This window comes from Bombus vancouverensis, chromosome 8 (genome assembly GCF_051014615.1).
Source record: "Bombus vancouverensis nearcticus chromosome 8, iyBomVanc1_principal, whole genome shotgun sequence".
Taxonomy (NCBI): Eukaryota; Metazoa; Arthropoda; class Insecta; order Hymenoptera; family Apidae; genus Bombus; species Bombus vancouverensis.
This window is the reverse complement of record NC_134918.1, coordinates 18344625-18370706: the sequence shown is the minus strand read 5'-3', so window position 1 is coordinate 18370706 and position 26082 is coordinate 18344625. Positions and strand designations below refer to the sequence as shown.

The 26082-nt window shown below is 40.0% G+C and overlaps 2 protein-coding genes across 5 annotated transcripts in view; one reads left to right on the top strand and one right to left on the bottom strand.

The window, feature by feature from the left end:
- The window catches only part of Rab3GAP1 (RAB3 GTPase activating protein subunit 1), a 33660-nt gene that overhangs the window by 4149 nt on the left and 3429 nt on the right, over positions 1 to 26082 (top strand). For 2 of the 3 annotated variants that reach the window (XM_033339388.2, XM_076620642.1), the window contains 5 exons: positions 22495 to 22552; positions 22728 to 22815; positions 23337 to 23484; positions 24455 to 24635; positions 25942 to 26041. In XM_033339388.2, coding sequence (XP_033195279.2) covers positions 22495 to 22552; positions 22728 to 22815; positions 23337 to 23484; positions 24455 to 24635; positions 25942 to 26041 — 575 coding nt within the window. The remainder of the gene's footprint in view (positions 1 to 22494; positions 22553 to 22727; positions 22816 to 23336; positions 23485 to 24454; positions 24636 to 25941; positions 26042 to 26082) is intronic. The other variant, XM_033339389.2, reaches the window with a different exon arrangement.
- On the bottom strand, positions 350 to 21019 carry haf (leucine-rich repeat and fibronectin type-III domain-containing protein hattifattener). 2 transcript variants are annotated; one of them, XM_033339391.2, is made up of 7 exons: positions 20457 to 21019; positions 4646 to 5517; positions 3920 to 4235; positions 2123 to 2700; positions 1284 to 1716; positions 925 to 1101; positions 350 to 838 (listed from the first exon to the last, which is right to left on the bottom strand). In XM_033339391.2, exons 1-7 carry the CDS (start codon positions 20470 to 20472, stop codon positions 555 to 557), a joined length of 2676 nt encoding a protein of 891 aa, XP_033195282.2. In that variant the 5' UTR covers positions 20473 to 21019; the 3' UTR covers positions 350 to 554. The 2 variants fall into 2 exon arrangements, with proteins under 2 accessions (XP_033195282.2, XP_076476758.1); XM_076620643.1 differs by lacking the exon at positions 20457 to 21019 and adding an exon at positions 5582 to 5615.

Sequence of the window (26082 nt, the reverse complement as noted above, 5' to 3'; positions counted from 1 at the left end):
AATATCAGTACATTTCTTATAAACATGCGTCAACAAGCAGAAGACATTAAACATAATACAGAATTTGACAGACGTTGATTTATAATACAGTCTTTGGATAAAAACACATCCACCACGTACGCGATAAACTTGACTTATTCATCACTTAGTGCTATGTTTTTTTTTTCTTGTTGTTGTTGAGAGATCGTGTGCTAAAACCGTTTGAAATCGAACGTTTTGCTCGAGCACACATAGCACGTATATATATTTTTAACTGTGCACCTTCAAGCAATTTCTTAACATCAACTTTCTTAAAGCTACACGTTTGTAACGTATCCTCCATGTTACTATGTTAATACATCTATTACACAGTAATTTTTGTAATAACATAGGTCTCAGGTCTTTAATTTAACATTGATACTATGTCAACGCTATTCTATCTATAAATCTCTGAACCTTTTGAAACGTCACGTTATATATTACAACTACGTGAGTGAGAGCAGTTCAAGCGGTCTGAAGAAAAAGAATGTCACTGAACACGTTTGAGCAAAACCGCGCACATACAATGTGTGGAATCAGAGAGGCATAAGACCAGTCCTCGTAGTTGGATTACGTGCCATGTATATGTCCATATCATGATCGGTCCAATTGTTCTCTTCGTAATTATTAAGGGTGTGCGTTGAATCGGCTATGCTGTATCTGCTACCTGGTCTTGGTGGGTTTTGCTCCAGTGTTCGATTACACGATCTTGGCCTTTGCCTTCTAGACGAAGAATGCGGTGGCACGTGACTGGGTGAGAAGTTCGTTCGCGATATTCTGTCAGAAGCTGCGGCCAAAGATTGTCGAGATTGTCTCAATTCTGGACAAAACGAAATATTACATTAAGAAGCGGCAGATGCGTCTATTTGTTTTACGTATCGGATAAGTTGGTCAGGAAAATCTCACCTGATCTTGTGTTAGCGAGATTGGAAGTCAAAGTGTTGTTTGCAAAGTATCTCGTCGATGTGTTAGAGAAACTGTGCTGAGATTGTCCATCGACTACGGAACGAGTCGATACTTTTCCGCTGTAATGTCCTGTCTGTGATCTGACATCGTCGATGCAAGAAGCTCTAGTTATCGAACCTAGAAACAGACTGTTCTAAAATATATATATGTATAAATTTTTATAACAAATTGAATATCTTTCTTCTACAATGGTATTCTATATTATATATATCTGTAGTATTCCAGTATTCTATATACAAGTTCGTTTAATATTTATACTCTTGAAACTTTCTTCTTTCTCTTTTTCTGTTTTCTTATACCTTGTCGATCAACGGGGAATATCCTTGGCCTTGGTATGCTTCTGTTACTGTATGCAGATACTTGATCCCATTCTTTTTGAGCATTATAAGCACTGAGTGTCGCCATTGATGACAACGGCCCACCAGGGCTGGGTGTCGGACCAACGTTGGAACAACAATTCACAGGTAAACCAGTAATGGGTCCTCCCATTTTTGTCTGATCAATACTGTGAAGAGTATGAAGTTTTCTGGCCCTTCGCCGATTCGCAACAATAAATATTATCACTGCTACCACTATAGTGGCGCATATGGCTGCACTCGCAGCGATAGTAATTTTATCCATGTTGGACGTAGGCGAGTTTTCCGTTCTTACCTCCTTGCATTGATTGTAGGGCACGTTTGCAGGAGTGATGTTTGTTTCTTCCAACGATACTACGCACACTACGATACATTCCTGCGAGATAAAACGTATATAGAAAACTATAATTTATTATTACAAATACACAAGGAGGAAACGGGTTTTTCAAAATGCGTAAATTATTAAAATGTTTACTTATGATTTTTCGATAATTGCGCAGCTTGCAAACGTTGTTTCAACGTTTTGTCCTTAACGAGTTGTCCTTGACGAATTCATAGTCGATTAACATTCCTAGTAATAAACTTTCGCACTCTTGTACGCATATGTATCGTGCTTGATACGTTTAGATAGGACAAGACGTTTAGTCGACTATGCATTTATAACGCTTTCGGAGAAGTGGTTTTATCGATTTATCGAGATGATTGAAAAGTGGAAGCAACGTTTGCGGCAACCTCTTTAAATTACAGGAATAAATGCTGTAAGCTAGCGAAAATAATTTTACCTGCGAAGGAACGTTCTTGATTTTGAATTCACGTTCACTGGCCTCCAAAGGCGGTGCCTGCTTGAAACTACTGTCGCCAAACAATCTATAAATTACTTTGAAACCTAAAATATTCGTCGCTTCCGTGTCCCAGTATATAATCACTGCGTTATCTTGTCTGAGTACGTCCTTGACGATAATATCTTTGTCGGTGAATTTTGATTTATAAAGTGGCGAACCAAGTACCAAGGGTGGTCTTGGTTGATGTTGCTGCAATTGATCCTGAATTTGTTTCGGCGGGGTTGGTGTGGTCCTCATTATCACCACGTTTCCTGTTCGCGCAACGGTTGGCCTGTTGGTGACGGTTCTTGGTGTAGTGGAAAATGGTGTCTCGGTTTTTTGGAATTCCGTTGTGGAAGATACAAGCGCTGTCGTTGATACGGTCGTAGTTGTTGCAGTAGTAGTAGGTAGGTTAATCGACGGTCGAGTGGTTGGATTGTAACCGTTGGCTACTATAGCGGATCCTGTAGGTTCTCTCGTGTCCACGCTTTCTACCGTTCCGATTCCGATTATCTCTGGAGTTCTTTCGCAGGTCATTTCTGTGAATAATAATAATAATAATAATTGGATAGAGTATACGGAGGACGTCTCGGCTAAAACTAAAACCGACCTGGTCTAAAACTACGAGCTGGTCACCGTGGAAAAAAAATTCTAATCTATAAGAAAACAAACGAGACACGATATAGCGATATATCGTTATATATCGGTAGGTAAAATAATAACAGATAATAAGATGAAGATACAAACATTTCTTACAATCGGAATACCGTTATGGTTAGCATATTTTTGAAGCGTATTTTTTCATACAAATTGCATGATTTCGTATGTCTGGTTTTTCACGTTATTCGTCGTGGCTTTAAAAGGCGATTCTACGCGTTCGGATCGGCGGAGATCCGTTAAAAAGGCGAACCACAAAATTGACCTCGAGCATGATTTTCTCTGTTTCATCGTACAGTGCCGATCGCGAAGAAGAAGAGTGCGAAATATGGAGTTACGCGAATCGCGAGTCGATCATTCTCTTGGGAGAATCGTTAAAGTCCCATTAGCGCTTATACACGGCACACGTATATCGGATCCAGACGCAGGGAAAATAGCGTCTATCGTTGCACGTGGATGTGCACCGATCCGAGGGAGTAGAATCACCTGCCGTCACGCGTTCCATTCGCAAAAGTAAAGGCAAAGAGTATATTTTGCTCGTCACGTTGGAAACTTTTGACGGATCGCTTTATCTCGAATTACAGTATCGGTTCCTTTAACCCTTTGCACTTTCGTGTCGGGTATGACTCGACGGCAGTTTTTATCTCAGGAGCTGCTTCGTCGAGTCCGACGTTCTTTCAGTGCCACCTTTTTTTTGTGAAACGTGCGAAAGAAAAGCAAGATCGCATCCTGGAAATTGTTTCAAGGTATATCATACGCTTGAAAATGACAAGACACAACAATAGCGCGAGTAAAACCGATATTTAAGCGAATTTGTTTCTTCGTCTATTTATTTGAATCGTCTTATTTTTTAGTCGAGGTAAATTTCAAATAAAACGCTCGAAAGCGTTGGGAGCTGTTGGTAACGAAATTCGAAATAAAATTCGCAGTGCAAAGGGTTAACGGCGGATATACGGCATTTTACGGCATTACACGACATAACACATCTGCTACCACTAACGTGCTACCACTAACGTTCTACCACTAACGTTCTACCACTAACGTGCTACCACTAACGTTCTAACGTTAACGATCGTTAACCGTTAATTAATCGTATATCACCTGCTGTGTCGATGTTGTAAAAGCTTTTATCTTGCAAGTTTTGCGGACTTCCGCAGAATTGCGGCTTGCGTTCCCGACTAGTGACTTGCAAGTCTCTGGTTTTTATCCAGTCGACGATCCACCGTAATCTGCAATCACAGACCAGAAATCGGCCTCCTAAACTCAGACCTCGAAGCGTTCCGTTTAGTCGAGCTAGAGCTTCCTCCGGAACGGTTGACAAAGGATTTCCATCGATCGCTAGCAAAGTTATCGACGGATTCTTTTGAAACGCGTTTATCGGCAACTCCGTTATCAGATTGAATCCTATATCCAGCACCTGGATCAGGACAGAGATTGGAAAATCGTAAGAAATTCGAATTATTCTATCTACTTTACGTTATCATTTTGTTATTTGTTAGGTTTCAAGCGTATAGACGGAGAAAACTCGGTTGTACTCGTAGAGAGAAGAGGGAGTTTGTAGTTTGCGGAGAACTATAGAAAAATCGATTTATTCCATCGACGTTGTCATTGACGATGAACTATCAAACGTCCGAGTTTCGCTTTACGCTTTCTTATTTCGCTCTTCGTTACGTTTGAATCGTAAACAATCGAGTTAAACAAGCGATTGCCGTCCGCGTGATACGAAGCTATCGGCGAATTGAAATTTCGCAAATCTCATCTCGGTCGACGTTCGTCGGGACTACTGTCCGACGGGACTACAAACCCGAAAATATCGTCGAAACTCACCCTTAGGTCTTGAACGCTGTTGATGGCAGCCGTGGGAAAGTCGGGAATAAGATTGTTCAACAAGCTCAACGAGCTCAAAGTATGCTTGATACCATAAAACGTATCGGATCCGATATTTTGTATCAAGTTCCTCTCGAGATTCAGACCGGTCAACGAATCCAATCCCTCGAAAGCTTTGGTACCGGCGGAGCCGGGCAACTCTCTGATACTGTTCTGCGACAAGTCGAGAAACGCCAGTGTCCTTAAACCTCTAAGCGCTTCGGGAACCTTCTTCTGCCTGGTTCCCTTCAAATTCAAATTTTTCAACGACCTCTCCAATCCTCGAAACGATCCAGGCGCCAAAGTAACTTCGTTGTCGGAAAGTTTCAACGTAACTAACTTTAATCCCGCGAAGGTGTCGTCGTTCACCCTCGTAATTTTGTTCATCGAAAGATCCAGTACCGTGAGATTCTTTAGAGTTTTCAGCGTCTCGCTGGGAATCTCGGTCAATTCGTTGTCTTTCAGATTGATGCTTTTCAAACAGCTTTCCTGGCCCCTAAACGCGTGCGCCTCGATACCTTTGATTTGGCAGCCAGATAATTGCATGTTGTTGATTTTCACGGATGAGAACGAATCGTTCCTCAAGATTCCTATGGTGCTGTTGTTGACGTAGAATAGGTCTATGGTGGTTTTGGAAACGTGACGCCGCATAGCGGATAGAAGTTGCTCGTAATCGACGATGTCACATTGTACCGAAAGTTCCCTGGCCAGGTTGTAGTCGCAGATGCAGGAACTCTCGAGATCGACTACGTGTTGCGCCCATGGACAGCTGGAGGTTGCTGCCACGATTGCGATTATGCTTTCGAGTAGCAGCAACACCGTTCGACGTATATCTGAAAATATTGCCATCTCGTCAGACCCGATTTTTCTTTCTTTTTCTCCGACAAATATACCAACTTTGTTCCGAAAGATGCATTAACGACAACAGAGAGGCGTACTGAACAAATTTGAATCTTTTTAGCGGAATACGCGTAATCCTTAACGAACGAACCTTAATCTCTCTATCGCAATTTTCCATCTCCAAATCCTATAAGCTCGAACTACGATTCGCCAAATTCGATGCGACTAGTCGACGTTCGGTAGTAACTGGCAGTCGGTCGAATATATTCGCGCGTCTTCCATATATCGCAATTTCTAACGGTTGCCTAAAACGATTACTCGTTTTTCCTTTCGAGGGGGTAAATTCGGCCGAGAAAGTGGTACGCGTAGCGATAGGCTGGAGAAACGATCTTCGAGTAGTTTGGGAAACGAAGAAACGTCACCGAGATCGAATACGTGGATTTCCGTGCAATAACCAAATCGCGTGTCGACGATCAAGAAACGTTTGTTTGGTCGTTTATAATGGTTAAACGTCGGCCTTTTTTGCTGGCATTTGTTCGAAACTTTGACGATCGTTATCTCGTATTCTTTTTTTAATTTTTCGTAAAAATTTGACAAACGGCTGTTACTTTTTGTCCCTGATAGTAACGCGACTAAGCGGTACGAAGGAGAAGCGGAATTTGTGGCAAGTTACGAAGACGATGTCATATTGGGTTCTTATCGTTGGAAAGTCGGACGAGTAGCGTTCGAAGCCCGCGAAGCGAACTGGGATATCGAACTCGATCGAATACACGATCCCGTGGCTACCAGCGAGCAAGGTGCGTGCGCAATTTCGAAACTCGCGCCGCGCAATTCCTCGTATTCCCGCGATTACGTCGAGTGGTGTGGCAGTGCGCGAGCTCGCCAACTTTGGAACGGGTCGCTACGTCCACTCGAAATACAGCGATCGAAACAACGTGGAAAAAGTAGAACAAAGTTTGCGTACACTTGTAAGTTTAAAAGTAGAACCGGGCTGATTTGGACAGCGGCGAATAATCGAAAATTTATCGAGTACGCGTATATTTTTCGGCGCAGTAAAGGTAAAAAACTCTTGTTCCACGTTTTCCACGTACTTTGGCGTATAGGATACGGTCGGCCGCCGAGATCGCTCGTTCGTAACCGATCCGATACTTTGAAATTCGATTCTACGGAGAAGGAAGCGCGCTACGAAAACATTTAATTATCCTGCCACGCGGAATCGTCCACTCGCCGTCCGTACCACGATCGCCGAGACGCGCAGCATAGAGCTAGTCGACGGTACAAGGTGGTCGTTTCGTTCGATTTTTCGTCGATCGTACGTTCTCGCTCGACCGAATATGGGTCTGTAGACGCGGAAAGGACGAACGGCCGATATATACGTGGAACGTAGGACTGGGATACAACGGTTATCGAGAACCATAACGCACGAGCGGACCAAAGTTGCGCAGTCTAAACGAACCGCGACGAACCAGGGTCCATAGACCGAACCCGTTACGAGTCAATGGCCGGAGTAAACGTACGTCCTCGCGCCGATATGGGTTCTATCGATGCCAGTCGACCAACGGTGTACGAATTCCTACCGAGATCGTCGGCCTACCGCTCTTCTTTCTATTCGAATTTTCCTACGTTTGGACAGAGCGTACGAGTATTCTCGCGGCAACGTCGACGATATTTTCAACGATTCTGCGAACGTATACGAAAGTTAGCGCGTGCGTTTGGCACGGTTCGCGAAAGTGTTTGCATCTGGTAGGATCGTGTTCGTCGGTTATCGTGCTCGAGGTACAGTCGCTAACCAGAAACGTTTTCATCGTTTAGTCGCGTTAATATCGTAACCAAAGTCGGTGAAACTTTCGAGCGTTTCGCTTCTAACCGATTCGAAGTTTTCCGTAAACGCGGAAAAAGTTGCGAGAAAACTTGCTGCGCGTTTCTTTCGCAACTTGTCTCCCCTAGCACGTATATATTTAACAGCGAGGAGAATAGCCATAGTTGCTTGGAACGTTCTATAAGATCAAGGTTGCGATCGGTACAATTGTTCGGACATTCTTTCCAGAGATATTGGAAAGTGCAGAGTGGCTGATAGAAAGGGAATCGTTGCACGACGGAACCTTTAGCTTAAACTCGAACTTTATTTCCCTCGGTCTACGATCCGATAAGATCGACGAGTAAGTCGTTCGTCGAACGGACCTAATGGCAACGATACGAAGTATTTTCGAAAAATTGTAAAAATCGTGGCAACGAATCGTTGGTTGGTCGCTTAACGAGAGAATTCACTCGTGGATTTACCGCTTACTTTTAAGCTATATCTATCCGGCATCTATTACGATATATCGTCGTATCATTACGAACTATAGGAAAATCGCGAAGGTAGCATAATCGACATTTTTCCGACTTCTTCGAAAGGATGAAAAAGGATGAAAAAAGTTATTACCCCGTTTCTTTCGTCGTTTATGCCCGTTTTAAATCGGCGCCGAAATTGCGTTAAAAAGATAAATAGAGCATCGACGTTGATACAACGAGGGTAGATAGTTCGATCCGAGAGAGTCGATTTCTTTATGGAAATGAAATTTTCTATAATTTAGAAATGGAAATTAATCGGAATTATAGTAATAAATTGTAAGACGAATCCGAATCGTTTCTCAATTAAAATAATAAGATAGATGTTAATCGCACGGTAAAAGGAGAATCGTAATCACCTGCTCAACTGGGTTGTCGCATTTTTCTACGCCTCGATGATTCCGTATCTACCGCTGACAACTAAATTTTACCTATACTTTCCTCCGTTTAATTTATACGTTTCGAGGATATTCGTAAAATGGAACGTGACGTTACTGTAATATGCGCGGTTTGGTTTCACAAAGGCCGGATAGTCGATTTCTCGATTAAAACAAATTACGAAAGACGATTTAAGTTACCTGGATAACTCGTCGATCGAGTTCAATTTTAATAACGCGTACGCGTACGCGCACGTGGGAATCTTTCTTTCCGTATAAAGTCTAGGACGTGGATCTTCGATTAGACGAGTTTTATTCAAATAGGAACTGAAGAACGGTATAAAATCCTCGAGAAGCAAAATTATTTCCAGCGAAAAAATTTTAATGGATTTTCAAATCCATTAAGAGACGAAACCTTTGTTCGATTTCGATCGTTTGCCGCTGTTTGTTACTGTTACGCGTCTCCTTTCTTCTACGTCTATGCGATATCGCAAACAGTTACGCGCGATATTAGAAACATTGGTGGTACGTTGGTACGTAAGGACAAACAGCGCGTATTTATGGAAATATTGAGCGGTGCGTTGGGTAAAATTTTGTTTGAAAAATAGGTAAATACGCGGGGTAGAGTCGTCGTTCTGAAAACTCGCATAGTCTAGCGGTAGGTAGCCTAAAGCTTAACGAGACTAATAAGCGGCGGCGTAATGTAGAGTTAAAAGATGCCGGAAGTTGTTCGGTAGGCAAGATGGTCGAATTTCTAGAGCGGAGTCAACGGTTCGAGTCTTATTACGGGTTCAGGGAAACGGAATAAGAACAGATCGGAATACCTAATTAATTAACGTGCTCGTCACGGCGTTGCATCTCGGAATACTTGTTAATGGGAGCACAGGAGCGCGTACCACTCGCTATACCATATTATACCATTATCGCGATCGTCTATCGCTCGGCCAATTTCCCTTGGTAATTAATAACAGCCGTTGTCACGAACGATTCGTTGAGACGATTCGCTAAATCCGTCTACATCGGTGTTGCAGCGGTAATCGCACTCGAGCGCACATCCGTCGATCGAATTATCGGCGATAAACCAACTATCGGCGTGGAACTAACGCGATCGAAGGAAAATATTTTCTTTGGTCGGAGAGATTCGGTAGGCGTCGAGTCTCGACTACGAGGCTGTTGTTATTCCGCGTTATTCGAGTAACGCGTGTTTGGCTATAGGCTTGTTACACCGAGAGCAGATTCTCTTCGTTTGCCACAGGGTGGTGGTCGATTTTTCCCGCACGCAGAAACGTTCGAAGCGAGAACAATTTCGAGAGCAAGCGTGGTTACGTTACAAAAATTCGTCGAATCTGGGTTTATCGATGGTCGAGCAGAAATTTGCTCGTTCGAATAAAGTAACCTCTCGCGTCAGATCTCGTTCGTTACCTGATCCTGTTGTTTCAACAGGATCGCACGAACGAGAAATTATTCGAAAATGTTATTTTCTTTCGAAGGAAACATGGCCAAGCCTGGTTAACTGCGACGGTGTCTTTGGACCGTAAATGGCCACGACAGGTGGTGGAATCAGATTTGGATCAGGTTGCGTAATTTAAAGAAATACTTTTACCGATTACTCGCGAATACTTGCGAAAACTGTTACGACCGTCGATAGCAACGACTCGACGATACCGATCGGCGCTTAAAAGTCCAACGTACGATCAAGGGTTGTCGAGCGAAAGAAAAACGTTGCCGTGGATTCGACCAGTTACTCGATTCTTAGGAGCGTGCAAATCGTATACGACCGACGCGATAATAATTTCCATCCTTTGAAAATCCATTCGACGAGGTATCAAATTTTACCGGTAAAGCGTGATATTTCGATATTGATATCGCGCTGCCCGACGCGCATAATACGTCTAGTTATCAGACTGTGACAGAACCTAACTCGGAATAGTTATTACGATAGTTGCTGCCTTGACAGAGAAACCTCGCTGCTATTATCGTGGGATGGTATTTATATTTTTCAGAAAAATATCGACCTTTTCCAACGTCACGCGCGATTTAGAATTGGCGCGTACACGTATACTTGTTAAATTCGATTCGATTTGCTCGTTACTACGAGGTAGATGGCAGAATAGACGATAGGATACACCTTGAAATACGTTATCGAGGTCAAGATTTCGAACAACCTTTTTCCACGCATACGATCGTCGCTCGGCTGTGCAAAGTATCGCGAAAACAGCGAGAGAAGAAGTCGAGCGAAAAAGTTAGGATCGTCGATTCATCGATGACGATCGTTTTTAATAATAAACGAAGAAGAGACGTATCGGTGGATGGTAGCTTGGGCCGGATCGACGCGTTCTGCTCGATAACAAGGTCGAAGGCGACAGCGTCTCTAACAAAAAGAAAAGTATATATCGTCTCGAAGCAGGGGAAATAAAAATAAAAAATTGTCCAAAGAAACGAGAAAACGAATCGGAGAATTCCGCGAGTATTCGATGTCCGTGCACGCGACAGGATATAGGGAAAAAACGTCAGGCAAATCGAGGCAGTTGGGCGATTTTGTTCTCTCTAAACATCGAAAGCAACGATCGGGTGAAAGTTATTCTTTGTCGCGTGGTATTTGCGAATACGCGCGCGTCCGAGATCATTTGGTAGGACGAGCGCTGGCATTCCAGCGACGTACTTGACCGGCTCGCCTTTCGTCTCCAACGATCCAACAACGAACAAATTATCGTCCGACGATAAAATTCTGCGTGTTCTCGATACGCCCGTCGGCGGCTCGGTCCGAAGCCGCGACAACTTTCCGAAAGCCATGGGAAATTTTATAAATAAATTCTTGTTTCCGACTTCGACGCCTATCTCGACCGTTTCCAAGTACGCGGAACGAACGATAACTTTTGTATTTCCTTACGAACGAACGTCATCGGCGTCGTTGGTCATCATCGGCAGGCGACGATTCGTGACGGGATTCGTGAAATTTTTAGCTGGATCGTGCAAAAGTACCGAATTCTTGCAGCTCTCTGGGTAGATTTTCCGACCTCGACGAGATCGGAGAACCACCACGGAGAGTTCGAGGTTTTCGCGCGGAAATTGCCCGCGATTTACGGTTACGCGTTTACGCTGCGTGCAAAATGCCTCGTTGTTTCATTCATCCGGCGATACATGGAGAAATATAGGAGACACGCGTTTAGTCGGCGCGTAGTTGCCTACGGAATTCGCGCCTTTCACTTTCGTTCTCTTTCGGTGTTCCGTTTTGCTCCTACGAGCGAAATATATCCACCAGCGCGTTATTAACGAAGATTTATGCAAGATAGAGCGCGCTTTGGAACGTCGATACGACGTTGCTGTTAACCGCCGGTTCACCCAGTGTCGATGTTGGTCACGCGTAAATAGCCTTTTCTCACGGTATCGTTTTACGTTTTTTCAAACACCGCTCTCCTCGTTCGTTTAATCTCGTTCCTACGGATTCCAGCTAGGGCCAACTCGTCGTTAAGTTCGCGAGTCGTAAAGCAATTTACGCTTGATACGCGAAAAGGTGGCAGGCCGCGACTTTTCATAAAAACGCGTTTTATCAGGCTGCTCGATTAGTTTCCCGTTGCGATACGAAGCGGAAGCTGGATACAGTGACTCGCCAAAGTATTCGAATATATACGGTAGAAAATTAGTATCTACCGGTTACCTAGTATTGTACCGGTTATACGAAACAGTTTGATATTTCGCTTTGATATAGAATTGCGTCGAATATCTTGCAACTTGTAGCGTCATCGCACTTCCCTTGTAATTTCCGTTGTAACGTCGATGGTTCTAAAGTCGTTTCAAATACGCTGGAATCTGTAGGAAACGAAATAGGAAAATGATCGACGACTGACCAACCAATGGTCGATGCCAAATTTAACGATACCGATGCAATTAACGCGATTAAATTTTACGATCCGCGAAACTATATTATATAATACCAAATATAAATACCAAATAAAATCTTAATCCAACGAAATTTGCCTTGAAACCACCAAAGAAAAAGGTACGAACGTAACGGAGAAGAGGAACGATATTAGGAGGTGGATATCGTCGGATTTTATACGGCGAACCGTGCGTACCAAGTACTTTTGTTGGCGAATCGCCGGACTTTCCATATTCGTGTAACGGTTCGTGCTACCAGTTGGAACAGTATGCGAAACAAACCATGCGAGTACTGTTAACCGCTCCATCTCGCGAGCAAACGCGTTACGGCAAGAGTTTTCTCGGGTGTGACAGAGACCTCGGTATTGTTCGGTATCAATGCCAGCTCGATCCCCGATGCTATCGTCTCTCGGAACGTTGCTCTCTTCCTTAGATCTTCGTACGCCTGTCGAATTTTGCGTATCCGACCGACCGGCGTAGCCCAACGAGCTAAAAACGCGCTTTCTCGCCAAATTTCTATTCGTGTTCGTTCGTACCGACAAATCGGCGCGAGTATCGTCGAGTACGTATTCGCGGAAGGAATTAAGAGAATCGAAGCCTGCCGTTTTTGCCATTTCACCTAGATTTTATCGAACGTGTTATTTTTCTAACGCCGTATCTTCCCATCTTTTTACCGTTTTTCTCGACGAAGGTGAAAGTAAACAAAATTAATTACGTATAAAATTGGTAACATTTGGAAACGTAACGCGCGCGAGCCTAGAAACGGGCGAATCGGCGCGCAAGTGGAATTCGATTGGCGCGATACAAGGTTCGTTTCGTAATTGGAAATTGCATAGTGGAAACTGTCGAACGACGAGAAAAGACGCGTTTCCCTCTGACGCCGCCGCTCGTGTACGAACCGGACAGCAGGATATTACCGGTAACGCAACGCGCTATTCCCGCGATTGCCGTTCCATTGGTTCCGCTTGTCTCCGAACGATCGAGCATCGTCGTTCGTTCGAGAAATGAAGCGCGAGACGCGCGTCCAGTTTCTCAACGAGTGCAAATATCGTGATATAATATAATCGCGGTGGAATCGAAAGCGGTCGACTCGGTGTTACTCCGCGACGCGACGGTGACATTGGTTACGCTGTCACGGCGTAACGCGACGACATTAACCCTTCGACGCTCGACGTGGCGCCGCGTATACGCGTGTTCTTAGCGTGTATTGCGCTACCTTTATAACGATATATATATTCGTAATAATAATAATAATAATAATAGTAATAACGATATCGTCGTAGTACGTATACGCGAGTAGGTGTAAAAACCAAAATAACGTATACGTTAGGATAAAAGTCTCGTCGAACCAAGGATCGATCGCTGGATGAGAGAATTTCGCGAAATTCGGTTTACAAGACTTGGAAACAAATAACGACGCGATAAACTCGATCGACGAGTTATCCTGGCCGCTGAAAATCGCGACATACGCGATTCCGTGCGATCTATGACGAACCGAAGCGATTAACAAATACGCGAAACGCGCGCGCGTTGCTCGAAAATGTAAGATAAAAGACGACGCGTCGTGTCTGCGAGCCGATAGAAATATTTATTTACCTTTGGTTTCTCGCTCTGTCGAAATATGCATTTACGCGAACATCGGTGATTCGGCAATTACCGATCTGTTCGAACGACGGTAAAATTACTTTCGCCATCGTTTATCGATCTACTGGCAGATCAATTATCGAACAACTGTACCGATAAAATTACTACCGATAATTCGATAAACGATAGTTTGGTAAAACTCGATTATCGACAAACCTAAGAAAGATACGAAAGATCGGGTCGGAGACGAGTTAGAAAATCTTCTACGCCGCGGAAAGAAGAATCCGTCGTGAGTTACGTTGGAGGAACGCAATGTCGGTTTGTTTGATTGCGCGTCGTGAGAATACCGCGTACAATGGACGACCGAACGTGAAACGCGCATAGGGAAAAAACGGAGGCACAATAACTAGGAAACGTAGGATCGTCATCGTGCTAATTACCGGATTCAAAAAACCGTCGCAGCCAGTAGAGCAATCGCTTTTGTAACTGTGAATCTTTCTCCCGAGTCGTTCACCCGCTGTCGCGTCTCCGTCGCCGCGTTTCTCCGCCACCGAGTATCGTCGAATCAATGGCATTACGTATCGAACGTATACGTACGCAGTGAGTCGTAAAAGTTCACCTACAGCCCCCAAATACGAGATATCGTGTTCCTAAGATAAACGCGATAGCTCCGGAAAGAACTGTTTCCCTTTTTTCTTCTCTTTCTTCTCTTTCTTTTCTTTTTCTTTTTCTTCTTTTTTCTTTCTTTTATGGAATCGAAGTTCATCCCCTTTGAATGTAAGAACCTCGCGGAATCGGAGAAACGTAATTTTCATCGTAACGAAAGGAGAACGTAATTGCGAGGGAAGATCGTGTTAGCAAGCGTCTTGAAAAAAAAAAAAAAATGGTCCGTCGTGTAAAAAGAATTCAACGCGCCGTAGCTTGTGAAACTTGAGAATTTCGGTGGAATCGTAAAACCGTAATTAATATTACGCGAAAGTATCAATTAACGTATTTAATTCTGGCAAAACTACAATAGTACTTTCACCTTTCTTTGTACTTTCTTCCTTTGAACAGGAAATCGAACGATGCTTATCACCGATAATTAGCACAATCGGCAAAGATTTCGCAAAGTTTTAAGAACGCGGTTACGCGATATTTATTTTATTTAGCGATATTTACGCAAATCGATACGTAGCTTTCGCCTAGTTACGTTTAAACGAAATATTTGGGAAAAATAGATTATACCGCGACGATTTCTTAAATCTTAGTTGGAAAAACGATAATTTTACTTAAGAGAGCTACTTGATGTCGCGTTAATATCAATCGCTGCGTATCGCAGCGTATTTCCAGCGATTGCCAAACTTTCGTGAAAATTCTAACGCTTAGCCGGTCTCGCTTTAAAAAGAGACTGGCAAGAGGCGATCGCGTTAAGAAATTTTGAAACAAAGAAAAGAAGAATGCAAATTCTGGAGATTATCGGGTTTCTCGAGCGCAATCGCCGCGAGACGTACAAATCCAAAGACTGGAAAAGTCAAAGTATTTTAAAACCGTTAAATTCGTTGTAACGAGCGTTTACTAGACCGGAACAAATCAAAGTTTATTATACTTCGTATCGATCGATTAACCTGATATAAGCGTGGAAATATATTAAAAACGATTAAGATCCGAAAGCACGCTAAATTATTTTCCTTTCCAATTTAACCATCGACTGATCTCGAAGAAACGCGTATTTTCTCCGAATCGAAGATATTTTCTGGACAAGTAGAATTACAGAGACGTACGTGTCCGATTCAAGTTCGTTCGTTAGCTTCGCGTGATCTACGTAACGAAATAGCGACGCGTCAAAGAATGGTAAATGGGCGAATTTTTATCGACCCGATGGTCGTCGATAATCGCGACGGACGCGAAATCCATTCGCAATTACGCCAGCAGTCCGATGACGGAAGTTAAGAAGCGGTTGCGGAAATGAGAGCTGCGACGTTCGCGCCAAACTCAGTTTCCCTCGACCTTCCTGGGATGTGGGTTAACGCGTACTACTAACTTTTAACTCTGACGATTCGTCGACGATTTTATCGGACACTGCCGTCCTCCTTTCGATCGTTCCCAACACCGTTTTTACTTTTCGTTTAACTTTTTTCCGAAATTAGTTTCTAACGTCGAAGGTGCTTTCGTTTCGTTTCGTTTCTGTTCTCCCAACTTTTAAACCTGTCGATTCTTCCAACGATTGTTATCGCGTATTTCCGTAGCAAAGAATCGTATTGGCCTCGGTGGATCTTGGAGCGAGAAAAAAGTCGACGAGAAATTTTGTAACGCGTACGATCGCGCGGTATCGATCGGCAACGTATTCCGATAGACTGGGAACGTCTCCGGTCGTAAGACGCAAGAACGGAAAAACCATCTCGACGAATCGATCGATCGATAGCGACGAAACGGTCGGCTATTCTGGTTTATTCACCCGTTTCAGGGTTTCACGGCGTAAAAGAGAAATCCCTCGTTTATTAACATTCACTTCTGCGGTTGATTTTCCCAAGTATGCGAAAAACTCGACCACGGAACGATCGTGCGGAGTAGAGCGTAGACCGGCGGCCTTTCTCCGAACGCAACACGATGCAGTTACGAGTAACCGCGAATGGAATTGCTTTCAACCGAGTATATACGATATACGTATAGAATCCGCGTGCACTATGCTCGTCGATCGTGTATTTCCTCGCGAAGCGTTTCCGACGAGTCGGACGAGATAGAGGGGGGAAGTTGGAAGGAATAAACGGTCTATGCGGAGTGACCGGCGAAAATACGCACGTCGTACGTTACATCGTATAAAACGTTTGCGAATTTCGTTAGCACCGTTACGAGACGCGATTGCCGCGATCGTATCGACAGAAATTGGACGCAATCTGAAAATACGCAGGGTGAAGGTTACTTTTAAGCAATTTTGCGACGAGCGGAGGATGGACGACGAAAGTAAATATCAGTTACGATTAAAATTTATCTCGCTAAGCTTATCTTAGTAAGAAAACGTCGATGTCGTGCATTTTCTCGATAGATCTTTAGAGATAATTGCGTATTACCGCGTAATGATAAAATTTCTTTTCCCGCGTTAAAGCTATCGAGGTAGAAGTCTCGACGACCAACGTAATGCGTTTGAGTTACGCTTAATTAAATAACGTAACGTTCGAAAAACGTTATCGAGATCTAAAGCAACGACGATCGATACATATTCGTGTGGTGATAATTTGTCATTGCTATCGAATGCTATCGTTGCTAATGAAATTACTAATAGCAATTTTATTAGTTTTGAAAAGGCCAATAGCACTTTTTTTTCTCGATATTTATACTTCGCATACAACCGTTCTAAAAGCCATTTATACTTTCTGTCTCGAAATCCAAAGTATCGCGGCGCTTCTTTCGCCCGTCAAGTCCCGTTCGAGGTTTGAGTATCAAACGCTTTTTATTCGTGTATAAGGATTACACACGATTATCGGAGACGTAGGAAGTGCAAGTAACGAAATAGAAGAATCGAAGCAAGAGAAGAATACGGTTGGATGGTCATGGCGAGCAAGCAACTGGGCAAGCGAGCCAGTACCGCCACGCTTGTTGGTCTTTGCACGAGCAAATCGTAGAAATTTCTTCGTAATAGTTGCCAGATAGGACGGAATTATCATAGTCTCCATAATCATTTTTAACGTAAAACTATGTGGAACAGGACGTAACATTTTTCAAGGTTTCTTCTTTTCTAAGACGATCGTTCACGGATCGAGGCAGTAACCTCTGTTCCATTTCTTCTTGACTTCTTTTCCTTTAATTTTATTTTATTCGATACGCGCTCTTTTAATTATCGACGCCAATCGATCGATATATATGATATAATAATTTTCGATAACGTAAATGGAATGGATGCTATTTTCCATGTAATTTTAACATTCGTTCGAATCTCTACAGAGATAGAGAGAGCTCTGTTTTTATACAACATCCAAAGTAATTGATTGAATTCCGCTAAACAAAAAAAATAAAGTTTTTCTTTACGGAAAGATCCCGTTATTCTTGACGATGTCGCGAATGTAATTTAAAAAATGGAAGCTAGTAGAGAACGTTAGCGTATTATGCGCATTTTCGCACCGCCGAATGACACCGCTTGAATCGTAAAAGGCGGCTCTGTTATAAAGAGCTCGGTAACAAAGTTTTCACGGGTGAAGCAGCTATTCTGAAATCGATGAGATCCAAGATGTCTATCTTTTAAGCCCATCCTGGCTACGTTGTTACGTACACTAAGTACGTTTCAGCTGAAAAGTATACGGACAGTCGCTTATTTTTCGTATAACGTACCTAAACGGTGCTCGATAAACTTGATAAATTACTCTTTACGTCGTAGCTATCGTACGCTAACGTTACACGGCCAATAACGCTTTGTAACGCGAAACAAGTACCCTAACTATCGCGAATTATCGGTTTATGTCTATCGAATCAAATTTCACACCTTGCCGACCAGATTTCGACCAGATTTATATGCTCGATTTGAACCAAAATTAAAATCAAAATCAAAACAGATTTATTTAGCGATATATCACCGGTTGCAAAGTCAATAACAAATTTTTCAAAGAGTAATAATTTTAATTGCCTGATTATTAGATACGTAGAACGTCGCATCTTTCTCTCGTCCGTAGTTAGATAAATATTGTAACAAGTACGCGTGCTGCTACTGAAAAATTGGACGATTCTTCGTGATAAAAGAAAAATTTGTCAAGCAAATCGTTAAACAACGTGTATAGCGGAGTTGAAACGTAAGGCTGAGCTGCGGCTACGCATATACAACGTAAGAAAGCATTAGAACGTAAACCTTGAGGACATATTTCAAAATCAGCAAAACCGACGTGAGAAGGTGAAAACGTGAGAACGTAAGATCCAGCCTATTCTACCTGATCGAGGAATATTTTTTCGAACGTTGGAAAATTATCGCGTCGATTGGAAATTTCGTACGGATCAAAGTGGACGTCGTTGGTGTAACAGGCGAGAAACACACTGTATATATTGGCCTCGTGTAGTACATGGTTCAAGGTCGGCCAGTACACGCCGAAGACGATACCCATGAGGTGTGTGCGTAGGTGCATTCACCCTTTGAAACTTGTTGCTATAACTATACTCGTTCAAGCTGTAGGGACAAACTAGCGAAGAGCTGTGTCTACTATGCAACGCCATCGACAAAAATCTCACGAAGGAAACTTTTGTTGGATAGACACGTGCCCGGCCAATTTTCATCTTATCTTTTCTTATATCTAAATAACGAACACAATGAGAATGACGACGACGACGGCGATGATGATCGCTTGCTCATAGTGGGAACGGTATACCCACGTTTATAGGAAACGGGCTTCGATTCGATTGTGCGTGATTTTTGTGTTTGTTCTTTAATTCAACGTTTAAAACTTCTTCCGCTCCATTTTTTACCCTTTTCATTTTCTCGTGTATACAACAAATACGCAAGATCGAATTGCCGTTATCTAAAGAATAAAATATATTCAAGCGAGATTTAAATTCAACGTCAATTTCTTTTCATCTAACAATTATAAATAATTTACGATGTTCTGAATTATTGTTACGTGCGATATAAAATTTAAACGACGCTTACGAATATGTCGTGAAACTCGTATTAAATTTCCTTTTTCAATTTCTACGATAATCAGCAATAATTTACAATAATCGATCATTTCTGCTGTACAAAATAGAATTTGCATACGTTGCGTGCATAGAATTTGAACGAGCTTGAATTTAATTAATAAGGCATGAATTTAATCAATATTTATCCGATTTATTTCTTTGCTTCTACTTTTCTTTTTAACTTATATGATAGATTTTTGAAAGATCGGATAATAGTTATTACACGAGTAAACGATTTAGTGAAATGTATTAATTCAGCTGTAAGCTGTTGGTAAAAAAGACGAGAGAACGATTTTGGACGAAGATGGTATGTACCGTTAAGTATTTTGAAATCGTCGGAACCAACATACCTCTATACCGTATACGATTATAATTGAGCGCAAGAGTTAAATTCTGTGGAAAACGTCATTGCAATATTAATATCACTAGAGGTTTATTAATAATTATAAAAACTACTTTCAAATAGAGATACAAAAGTATAGGTTATCCAGAATCCCTCAAAACGGAAACCAGATGAATATTTCACATTTCAAGGGCAAAATGTCTTTGAAAAATTCATATTCGATTCACTTTTCTATACAGTCGACGCTCGAAAATAGATAATAATATGTTGATGACTAATAAGTAGGTTTTTTCATACACCGTGACAAAGAGCTTAAAATTAATTAAAAATTTAGCAACATCGCGAGTACGCGAATTTGAAAACTAAACGTAACCAAAACTAGGGAATAATTTATAAATATCCAAAACGCTCCTAACAAAGTTCCTATGAAAAGAAACAGGAAAAGAAACAACACCAAATCGATTCAAATTTCTTTCGCGTCAGAGACACTCGTATCATTACCAAAAATTAAGGAGAAAACAATCGTAACGATTACGAAAAATTTGAAGAATGGAAACGATAAATTGAAAGGAAGAAAACTAACGAAAAATAAATAAGAACGTTCTTTTATACGGCAATATGCACATGTTTATGTACATGTTTTACATATGTGTATATCTAAGAAAATAAAATTGCTATTTCATAATTATCCAATATATGTACATATTTACACGTGGTACCCATAATTCAAAGAAAAAGAAACCAATACAAAAAAAAAAAAAGAATCCAGATAGGATTTACTTACTCATATTTGTCAGCATTAGTTTATAGCCAGTTTTGGCCCATGACGTGTTCCGGCGAAGCCGAAATTCGTAGCCAGTTGTTAAAGAAATCGCGTAAAGGGACGCAACACGTAGAAACAAAAATCTGTTTTGTACGTGTTACAAGATAGAAGCCATCGAAGCGCTTCCTTGACGGCACCTGTTGTTCCTTGTTCTCGAAACGAGATAAACGAACCTTTAAAACTCCTAGTGATATACTTCCAGTTACCTCTACTAGCGCGCGTGTGTTACGCGTGTATAGTTCGCGACGTAAATCACCTACTAATCGAATAATTCTTGTTCGAGTGTATAGATCGATAGGAACGCGCGTAACTCACGAACAACGACGCGTTCGATACTGGAGAACCGTTAAGTTCGGCTCGGTAGCATCGGCATCACGGTCTTCCACTAGACTGCAAGAATTTGCCGCTCTTCGACCCCCTCTAGAAGCACGTCTCTCTCCCGTAGCAGTGCAGGTCGAGGTAGGGCAGGATAGAGTGCACGGGTCTTGGAAAAACGAATTTTCGATCGATCCTTCGACCGTCAACTACCGAAACACTGTCCTGATTTTTCGCGCGATCGTTCGATTGGTCGTAGGCGCGCTTTCAGAGTGATATATGGCACGCTCGGTATGGCCAACCTAAAATATTTCGTGGGCACTAGGCATCACCGTATGTCAAGTAAAGGACTATTTAACGTTTCTATTCGGGACGGCTCAACGAATGCCTGCTAATATATAACCAGTATCGAAGAATCGTTACAACGAGGATACGTAAAACGTTAATATTGGATATAGTACGTTATAGTACTTGGTCCAAAATATTGAAAGTATTCGAAGTTAAATATTGAAAACTAAAATAAGATTATGAAAACCTTCTCTGGATACGCTATATGCGTTGTACGAAACATTTTGAAATTCCAGTAGCACTCTGGCTATGCTGCGAAACTTTGAAACAAATCCGAAATTATATATAGAAATTACAAGATATTCGGTACAAGTACGATATCTATGTATTTCACAGTGATCATAAAAGTATTTGAATAGTCAATTATTCGTTATATTAATAAGCTTCGATACTCGTTTCATTACATGCTTAAGATGGTTGTTTATGCTGTATGCTAAGTTTTTTTTTTATTAAACTTTTCATGCTTCTAGTAAATATTTTGTAGCCTCTATGTACATATCCAGATTGATTTCAAATTTGACCAATATAACCGTGTCAATAATATGTCTCGTAAGAGTGCTATAATATGAAGATTTGTCTGTATATGGAAGACGATGACATCTTTCGAACGAACTTTATTTGCCACCACGAAAAGTCTTTGCAGAAACAAAATATGAACATTTTGTAAAATTTCTGATTTGCATCAAACACTTTCATAGGCGATCTGTCTACAATTTCATATGAAACCATTGATTTATATGAAGAAGCCCCTCGAGGTCCGAAAGGGCAACTGAGGTATCGGTAAACAAATATATAATCATTCCTTGATGCGTTTTAATCATACAAATTTATTCTTATTATCACGATTTCTTATTTCCTTATCATAACGATATTACTGAAAATTGTGAAAACGATTTTCATCGTTATTTTCGTTACGTTTTTGTATATTTACAAAATAATATTCGCAAATAAAAATATCTAAGATTGATTTAAAGATAATAGTTATTTAAAAATAAATACTATTTTTCCAATTATTATTCGTTCCATAATCGTAAAGTTTTCCAATAACTTGACGTAGAAGTAAACAAAATTCAGATTGTATTAAAAAATAAATACGTGATATGAACTTGGACTTTTGATATAAAAGTAGAAAGGTAATATTCTCGAAATGGAGTTATTATTGTACATTAAAGCAACTGAACATAATAATTATATAATAAAAATGATTTGCAGTTAGTACGAAGCAAAAAGTTCTTCGCAATCAATGTAATTACAAAGTGTTGATATCTTGTATCAAAACGTGCATCGTGCTCCAAATTATGATAAAAACTGCATAAATAAACCTGTTTTATTTCAGAGTGAGCCCAGGATTCCCGGATTCCGTAAGAACATGTATATTGCATCAAAAACTTCAGGTAATATCCTTTCATTATTCTTCGTTAATTCTTTTTTCTTGAACTTGATTGTTTAAAACTAATTTGTTATTTATTTTATTATAATATTAATTTGAGAAAAATATGTAACGAAAGGATTTCCTATTAAATTTAGTAAGTAAAGTATTCAAATTACCAATAAACATTATTCCTTTAGATGATGAATTGTTGTATCGAAAAAAAGAAAGCAAGGGAAGAGATGGCGCATAAATCTCAAAGTGCAGATACTGACGAGTTTGAAACAGGTAATTCTTCAAAGATCTGCTTTGTATGTACATATGTATATGTTATAAATTTTAAACTAAAATTGAGATGGAAAATTTATTAATTTTTATCTTTGCAGTGAAATCGAATTGTACGCACAAATTTGTAGAATTTATGTTTAGTATCTACATAAAATTGTACTATATTAAAATTTCTTTTTTATTTTTATCTATACATGTATAATGAATTTTGCAGCAACGTATACATAGATTAGATACTTTCTCAAGCTGTGAACATTTATAATATAATACGATTATAAACTTATCTATTGAAAGATATTCCGCATTTTGGACGTAAATTATCAGAATAATATTATTAAAATAATAAATTAGATAATAAAGGGAAAAACGATACAATAAGAGAAATACAAATTTAAACAATTAAATTAATTATTTACTTTTTAAACGAAACGAAAAAGAAATATTATGTATTTAATTTCTTTCTTAAATCTATTTTACAATAAGATCGTATAATTTAAACAATGTTTTCCGTCCGATTGTAGCAGAATCGGAAGAAGAGGAATTTTTTGAATGCACCTCTGAGGAACCAGCGAACGAGGACGATTCGTCATCATCAAGAGCACAGCAGAAAGCGACACATCTGCTGTGGAACAAACCAGCAGGACGATTAGCCAAACATCCTTCGCTCAAGTATAAAACTTAGTTGTTGCTTTTTTATTTTTATACATTTAACAGCTTTTCAATTTAAACAAACTTCTAGCAAAGCCACGTTTTGTGAGATATTACCTATTGTACATACGTCGACCGATTAATTTTCATGCTTAGAGCGTGAAAAAAATTAAATACCTATCTTCATTTTAACATAGACAATGAAAAGAAATTAAATTTAATTTCACGTTTATAACTTTTTATTTCATTTATTTACTCACATAATTTTCTTATTATATTTGTATTTAATTACGAATAACGATTCATTTTCAGAAAATTGGCATATAATCGTCAGGGAGGATACAGTGTTAATAATTTATTTTCACTTGTTTGAAGTATCAAACATTCTAGAAAAGATCGATTCATTCAAAGTTATTTTGTGCCGACGCAGGTTTGCTAACTTACTTACACCACCCTATTTTCCTTTCCTATGTAATGACGTGTTCCTGGATAATAATGATTCAAGTCCATTAATATATCAAACAATCTATTTCAATTAATACATAGTCAATATGGCAGACATCGTTGAAAAATCGTCTATAATGAAAACATTTCTTATGATGAAATGCCTCGGTAATAATAAATTTCCGTGGAATAATTTTCGTAATTTACGCGTTAAACAAACGAATTCATTTATGTGTTATGTGCACGTGTTATGTTTCGTGGAACGTGGCTTTCGTAGGTATAGATATACCATTATTTGAAATAATAGATATAGTAAATCAACTCTCGAATAGTATCGTTATAGTTTACTGTAGTAACTTATGTTAGACCACACTTTAGAATAATTACTTTTATTTTCTGTTTTACATTCTTCGTGATACGAATTAACAGTAAAATTTAATTAAATTAAAAATTTCAAAACTAAATCATTTCATTTTTAATTGCTATAGTCACAAATGATATGAGGCTGAGAAATAAAAATACTTAATCAAACGATCATTTTGTTCAGATTAATCCAAACTGGAGATCCTCTTTATCTGCCGATAACACAGGATCCTGTACCAAAAACAGAAGATCAACTTGAGGAAGATGCCCAAGTGATGATGCAGCTTGGAACTAGCAAACATGCTTCGGAAATGCGGGCCAGATTAATGAGTGCCTCGTTATTGTCCGATATGGAGTCTTTCAAGGTGAAAATACAAAAATAAATTGTGCAGGGTATTTCACAAATAGATGATCAAACTTTGACACCATATTTTACTCATCCTAGGAATGAAAGAAGATCATATATATAGGTACTTTTTATTTACTTCGAAGATTTATATAAATAGCTGTCGCACGCGAGCACTACCAACACTTTTTACCTGTGAAGATATCTGAAAATAATTTAATTTATAATAATTAAACTGCGGATATTTCTGTAATTTTATATTTCTATAATCTAATTAAATCGTTATATTTAATTAGATGATTTAATTAAAGAAATAGAAATCTAACAGAAATTCGTTTTATCTACTAAAAAAATATAATAAATACTCTACTTTGGGTATTTTATATATTTTTTATATTACATGCATTCTGTGCACTTTTACGTTTGTACATTTCGCAAATTTCGTGATGAAATCGAATAGTTTCTTTACAAAGTTGCCTCTGAAAGCGTACATCGTTTCTGTACATAAGCTTGTCGCTCAAAGCTGACTTGACCTGTGTTGACTTGAAGTTACTCCCTTCGTCAAACCGTAAATTATTTAATAGATCGATCAACTCTATATCATCAATTTGCCCCACATTAATGATGGATTTGCAGAAAGAAAATTGGTGCCATAAATTAATCTCTACAGCACATCACCGTGGCTGTACAAAACATCAATATCATTTCACTGGTGGTAATTGCGTGATGTCATTAAAGAGAAATACATTTATGCCACCAAATAGTCTTTTATTGGTCTTGAATTTTTGCAGTCTTAAATGAATTGTTCGCCAATTATCGTAAAAGATCATTGATATTTCATCAATGATCGACCATGACACCACTTTCGGCTCTCTTGTTCAAGTCTTTGTCCTGTCATTCGCTGATACATTATAGCAGTGCCTTTCTCAATGGGCAATGAGAAAACGGAATGCAAAGTTTTCCCGAATATTTGATGAACGGCAACACGTCTTCATATAATCATGACTGAGTCTTTTAAACATTCACTGTTAATTCCTTCTACGTGTACTGCATTCGAAGCAACAGCCTGAGCGAGCGCTGCTTCGATAATTTGTTCCGCATGAACAACTTTACCTGTCTTCAAAAAGATTACAATATTTAATATGCTGTTTAACGAGTAAATGAGTAATTTTATCTGTTGTTGCATATGTACATGTGTAAATAAAGTGAAAATAAAATTGAAATTATTTCATACGTTTTAGTGACGTTTAGTGAAGTTGGTAACATTTTTTTTTTGGAAAAAATTTCTTATATAAAATATTAATCGAAGAACTTATTAAACATAGGCAGCGAATCCTGGAGCAATTTTGGAAGACTTCATTCGTTGGTATTCCCCAAGAGATTGGATTGAGGAGGATGTAACGGACGAATGGGGTCAACCTAAAGGTTTGTTATGAATTTCCTTATACTCTTTAAATTAAAATTAT

Excerpts from the sequence above, each read along its gene's own strand:
- haf (XM_076620643.1), bottom strand. Across the intron at positions 2,701-3,919 it reads TTACAACATCGACACAGCAG|AAATGACCTGCGAAAGAACT; the intron begins GTGATATACGAT and ends TATTATTCACAG. Across the intron at positions 1,102-1,283 it reads ATTCCCCGTTGATCGACAAG|GTTCGATAACTAGAGCTTCT; the intron begins GTATAAGAAAAC and ends GTCTGTTTCTAG.